This window comes from Zosterops lateralis (assembly GCF_965231275.1).
Source record: "Zosterops lateralis genome assembly, chromosome: 19".
In the NCBI taxonomy this organism is placed as follows: Eukaryota; Metazoa; Chordata; class Aves; order Passeriformes; family Zosteropidae; genus Zosterops; species Zosterops lateralis.
This window is the reverse complement of record NC_139779.1, coordinates 4,557,085-4,563,362: the sequence shown is the minus strand read 5'-3', so window position 1 is coordinate 4,563,362 and position 6,278 is coordinate 4,557,085. Positions and strand designations below refer to the sequence as shown.

The following is a 6,278-nucleotide window of genomic DNA, read 5'->3' as shown; positions in this document are numbered from 1 at the left end:
GGGCACAGCTCCTACCACACAAAGCACCACAAGGCTCTACCCTTCCTCACCCTGGTGACGGTGCCACAGCCAGACCCCCACCCTGGGCACCTACACCATGGATCCGACCTTTGCTCCCACCATCCCACCTGGGAATGAGCCAGGACAGTGTTTCTCTTCAGGGATGAGCAGGGAAAGATGGACAGCCCATCACAACAGGGCTGCTGCAGAGGTGAAAAGGGTTGGTTCAAAGAAAAATCTCACTCCCAGACCAAAAGGAAAGGTTTCAGTATATTTTAATAGTAAAATGATTCTTATTTTTTTCAAGCAATGTCCCACCTGGATGAGTCTCAGCAGGATTTTTGCTTCCCGGTCCTGCTGTACCGGGGCAAAGCCTCGGAGGTCGTGGCTGTACCTGTGCAGAACAGTCCCCAAAAACTCACAGCGTGCTGCCAACACCACCAAACACCTCCCAGGCAACCACCACCACGGCACAGGACTCTGCTCAGGCTCTCGGGAGAGGAGCAGGAGTTAAAAATTAGCTTTTAGTAACAGTCTGGGTTAAGATTTGGAGCAGGCTACGGAACAGAGGAGAGGCCAAGGTTTTATTTAGTAAAAAGGTACGGACTCAGGTAGCAGAACACCTTACAGTGACTGACTGGGCAGGGAGGGGTGAGGTCAGAGCACAGCCCTCGCTGGGGTTGGGTTTGGGATGGGGAAAACGACGGGGTGACTGTAGGGGAAGCAGCTTCAGACTCGAACTCTGGCTCCAACAGAATGGATTCAGAAAAATATTGCATGAAAAGCCTCAGGGTTTTCGTTCTTTCATAGATGTATATTTACCAGTTTTCACAAAGACTGCAGGAATACGATTATAAACAATAAATTAGGACTTCATGTTGCTATCATTTGGCATAACACAATCAGGCAATTTTTCCTTTTTTTAAATATAAGGCAACACAAGCCAACACATAATTTAATCCGTCTTTAGTCAAATTGCTTAACTTTGCTCAGGAGTTACCACTAAAGAACGGGTTATAGTACACTTAAAAGAATTTAAATAATGACATAAGTGTACTAACTTACGCAAGGAGTCAGAAACGTACTCTGCTAAGCTTTGAAACCTAAATATTTGTTACAGCCCAGGACTACACATTCTAAATTAAAAAAATACAAATAAATGTTTTCTAATTTTCCCATTTACGAAAAACTTTTAAGAATCTCTAGCCAACTATGACGTCACTTCAAAACTTGTTATTTTTTTTTTAATTTTTTTTTTTTTTAAACTTTGTATGATGTCTTTTAAGATTTTTTTTAAACCATGCTCATTAAGGAAAGTTCAAGGAGCAAATACTTAAGGCTTTGTTTTTCCAAGGGCTGTGAGGGAGGCCAGTGGATGGCAGAGGCCAGTGGGTTCACCCATACACAATGCTACTCAAACCCACACTACCAGGCGACATTCATACAGAAATATTACACTTAAAAGTTACAGTGTAGAGCAATATTTTTTAGCCAGTGTACATAGAAAGAATCAATGCATTTATTTTTTTAAATTTTTTCTTCTTCTTCTTCTTTTTTTTGTCTTTTTTTTCTTTTTTTTTTAATTTCCAAACTTGATTGTGATCATTATGTTCAAGTATAAGTCTCGTTAACAGAGATGAGGAATTTTCTACTTACAATAAAATTTGGCTGTTAGAAAAGGAAAGGGATGTTTTGGTACACTGAGGAGAACAAGATGCTGAGGTTACCCAGTAGTTAGTGTCCTACAGTCACTGACTCAACTGGCTGCTGGAAGTGACGTGGGGAAGGAACAGAAGGAGTTAGGCACCGAGACCCTGGGAAAAAGGGATGTTATAAATAGCTTCGCTAATTCCCAGGGAGAAGAATTGTTCCATTAAATCCGCTGGGGTGTTTTGATGGAGAGGAACAAGGGACTGTCATCCCACAGTGGCTTGTGAGAGGAGCTTTGATTCAGACTGTCTCCCATCCCACAGTGGGACCACGCTGGCTGCACTGGGGATGGGCCGAGCTACATCTCCTCACCCTGACAGTAATTCCAGCTTCCAGAGAAGTGGCTGAACCCTTTTTGGAGTTGTCAGTGGGTCTGGATTCCCTTCACGTGAGGCTGGCCAGACTCCTAGCAGCGAGGGATTCAGACAACATGAGCTCTGAGGATGGTGGAAGGGCAGTGGGGAAAGGGAACATGAAAGGCAGATCCCCGTGGCTGCCTTCACCCAAACCTGCTGTGCCCCTCCTCCATACCCTGTCCAGAAAACAAAAAGTGTCAGAAAAATCTGCCAGAGACTTTTGACTTTGGACAAAGTCTAAATGACAAACGTGGGCAAGTAACAGCTGAAAAGCTTCTCCCTCTATTAAAGCCTAAATACATACCCCTAGCTGGCTCTTTTCAAATGTAGGCTCTTTTTCAATTACACAGGCCTCTAGACAGTGCAAATGGTCAATGTTTAATGCATTAATGAAATGGGCTTTCGAGTTGAAAATAAGCCCTACTCCCTGACAAAATTCTGTTGCTCTTAATCTTGTGAGGAAATTGAGATGGAAATGGAAGCAGCTCCGCTACCTCGCTCTCGCCGGAGCTGGAGAACAGATGCGGCTGCGAGACCCTGCAGCAACTCATCCTCAGTCCAGCGAGGAGCTGCTCAGCAGAAGGCAAAAAAAAATATTAAAAAATAAAAAAATAAAAGCTGCACAAAGGGAGACTCTGCGGTGAGGAGACAGCTGCGGCCTGAAGTAGTGTAATGAAATTCTTTGACACAAAAGGCATGTTAAATATTTGATGCATAAAGGAGAAGAGATAACATGTAAGCAAAGCTCTTTAAATATACAGTATGTCTTCTTCCAATGGGTACTATAATGATCACACAAGTTTGCAAGTTAAAAACGCCTTGCTTATTAATTAAAATTAAGACTAAAACCTATAATTTTTTTTTTTTTTTGTCTGTGAAAGTGACTGCAGCCTATCTATACCCTGGGTGTTGAATATGAAGATTTCGACTATCGGTTGGTTCAGGTGCTCGGTTCATGGGAGGCCGATGGACTTTTCCCAGCACGGCCACGCTCTGGTCTCGGAAGCAGGACTGCTGGAAGTCCCCACTTAGGTAATCCATGGTCTGCATCACATTATTCTGGCTGGATGGGCCAGCTCCAGCTCTGTAATGAGTTCCTCCTGCACAATCCAGCGGCGCTCCCGCTGGCTGTCCCCCGTGGAAAGGCATGGCGAGGTCCTGGGACCCAGAGCTGTCACTGTTGGGCGTGGGCAGAATGTTATTCCAGAGGGGCTGGAAATAGTGCCCATTGGTATATGGCAAAGGTCCCTGCAACCCGTTCACAGGCGGAGAAGGCGTAGGCTTCTCGATGGGGGGCTTCAAGCTGAAGGACTGGCCCATGCACAGTTCTTGAGGGTAGTTGGAAGTTTTGCCAGGGAAACTCTGCCCTGCAATCTCTCTCTGAGGGTGCTTCCCTGCGAGTCCAGCAGGTCCAGCAGCATCCCCACACATTTGCTGCAGATGTGCAAGCTGGTGCTGGTTCCACGCAACCGATTTGATTTCGTTCTGGTAGGCGGGCGGCACCCTGTTAATATTGACCATGGGCACATTAACAGAGGCAGGAGGAATAGCAGCAGCAGCATGGTCGACAGGGTTTACTACACAGGAAGGCATGGGTGTAGGGACATTGTGAGTAGATACCCTGGTACTTGCATTGATAAGCAGGTTGCGACTTATAGGGCTGGGGTTTGCAATCTGTCCCTCACACACTGAGGTAGTGCTAATGCCAGCTCTGGCCTGGCAGAACTGGTTAATCTGGTGCACAATGCTGCTCAGGTCCGGTGGCTGGTTCTGCTGCAGGGTGGCAGCCATAGAGAGGGGAATGGTTGAGGTAGACACGGTCACATTCGGCGGCGCGTCTGCGTCCGGCATCTTTCTGCCTCCATGTAAACCCGGCTGCAGCAGCGGATTCGGGGGGTGCTGCAGGGTCTGGTGTGCCATGGTCTGAGGGTGCTGCAAGCCCTGCGGCTGCTGCATGTTCTGCGGGTGCGGCAGCGCCTGCGGGATCCCCTGAGGGTGCGGTAAGCTGGGCGGTGGCTGTGGAATACCCTGAGGGTGCTGCGGGATGCTCTGGGGGTGCGGCAAAGTCTGTGCATGCTGGAGAGCCTGCTGGCGAGCGAGCGCCTGCGGGTGGGATAAAGTGCTTGGTGCAACGTACGGCGTGGAGGGGGGGTTCATCATCGCCTCCGGCAGCAGGCGCGCCCGCGTCCCGTCAAAGTCCTTGATGATTCCTTTCGCTGGGGATTTGACTATGGCCAGCAGACCCGTTTTCGTGGTGGCCTGAGACGGGTAGGGGCTGTACCTCTGGCCCGAAGTATCGAGTCCGTTCACAGTACGGCGTATGTGTTTCCTCTGGGGAACCTTGACGCTGTTCGGAAAGATTTTTATAGTCAGTGGATTGTTGGCGACCTTCTTAGCATAAGCATCCAATTCTGCTGGGGTAGGATACTGTGCAGATCTCATTTTCTGTGTAGTGTCCCCTGTGGAGAAAAGGAAATTCGTCAGTTCTGGTAAGCAAGGGATCAACCCCAGGGCAAGACAGTCACACAAGGGTAGGAAATCTCCAAGGATTCAAGAGGCAAGGAAAACTTCATCCTGCCAGACCAGCGGGTCATGTAGCAGATACCTCATTCCCTTTATTACCTGGTGACCAACACAAGCCCCAGTTCAGCTTAAGGCAAGACCTGCCCAGGGGAGCAAAACAAAATCATGTTCTCATCAGAGTATGTTTGCAGTTGGACAGAAACAGGTAATGTGTTATAAACATCAGATGGTCCCCAGCTGAAATATTCCTCACAGCACACACTGGTGTGCTGGTTTTTATTCTCTTAATTTAAGCTGCCTCCCCATAGCTCTTCAAACCATTCTCAGTATTTTTACCATGGAATTCAAAATCAGAAAGATATGAATTAAACATGAAGCCCCTGTAACCCTGAGGTAGGAACCATACTATGGTGGGCTGACCCTGGCTGGGCACCAGGTGCCCCCAAAGCTGCTCTGTCACTCCCCTCCTCAGCTGAGCAGGGAAGAAGAAACACAGGGTCAGAATAAGGAAAGGGAGATATCACTCACCAACTATTGTCATGGACAAGACTTGGGAAAATTAATTTAATTTATTACCAATCCAATCAAAGTAGGGTAATGATTCCTTCCACCCCTCCCTTCTTCCAGGGCTCAACTTCGCTTCTTTCTCCACCTCCACAGCACAGGGAGATGGGCACAGCTGCCTCCCCATGGTCCTCCCCATGGGCTGCATGGGAATCTCTGCTCTGGTGGCTGGAGCACCTTCTCCCCCTCCTTCTGCAGTGCCCTGGGGTCCTGTGCAGAGCTGCTCCTCTCACATATTCTCACTCCTCTCTCCAGCTGCAGTTGTGGAGGTTTTTTCCTCCTTCTTCAATCTGTTGTTCCAGCAGTGTGTCCGTCCTGGAGCCAGCTGGCGTTGGCTCCATCAGACACAGGGAAGTTTTTAAGCAATTCCTGCATCCCCCCACTACTAAACCCTTGCCCTGCAAACCCAATCTACATCAAAGCTTCAGCTCAAGCCTCCATTTACACCCCACTCCTCTCCTAGGTGCTGACATCTGAAAGCACTTGGAGTGTCTTTCTGTGCATTAGGAAGCTCTTGTCAGCCCAAGCTCAGCAAATGGAAGGAGGCTGATTATTTTATGGCCTGCAATTATTTCTTCAGCTGACTTTTCAGGGTGGCACCTTGCTAAGGACAACATCCCCACATCACATGGCAAAATGATGTGATTACCTCGCAGGATTAAAAACATGCTACTTCCCAGACAGAGACAAAAGGCTTCTGGAGACAGAGGTGTGGTTTCACTTCCTCTGATTTACCAGATACCTACCTGGCTCACAAGCTCCAACTGCTTCTGCAAAGAACTTCAGAAATCTAGGGGAATACATGTGTGTCTCTTGCCATAATCATATTCCAAGCAGAGAGTTGGGCTGTTTCCCACCACAGCTCTGCTGCCAAACTCCTATGGGACTCCTGCTGATTTTATAATCTTCAAATAATGGCTTGCAGCTTTGACAATCCAATTTAACTTTTGCTTGATTCCCCCCTCCCCACCTTCACCTTCGAAACAGTTCAGTGGAAAAAAAATGCCCATCCTTTTCCTAAAATTTTCAGCACCCCTGTGCTGTTTGTTGTGCTGAGGGAACAGGGAATGTGGCAGCCACTCAAGAACACCCCAGCCCCATATCTGGCCCTCTGACCCAATGAAA

The 6,278-nt window shown here is 47.9% G+C and overlaps 1 protein-coding gene across 2 annotated transcripts in view; it reads right to left on the bottom strand.

Annotated features, from left to right (window-relative positions):
- Positions 1–257: 257 nt before the first annotated feature.
- The window catches only part of FAM222B (family with sequence similarity 222 member B), a 36,452-nt gene continuing 30,431 nt past the window's right edge, over positions 258–6,278 (bottom strand). For both annotated transcript variants that reach the window (XM_083875217.1, XM_083875218.1), the window contains one exon: positions 258–4,525. In XM_083875217.1, the coding sequence (XP_083731343.1) occupies positions 2,958–4,525 (1,568 nt within the window). In that variant the 3' untranslated portion in view covers positions 258–2,957. The remainder of the gene's footprint in view (positions 4,526–6,278) is intronic.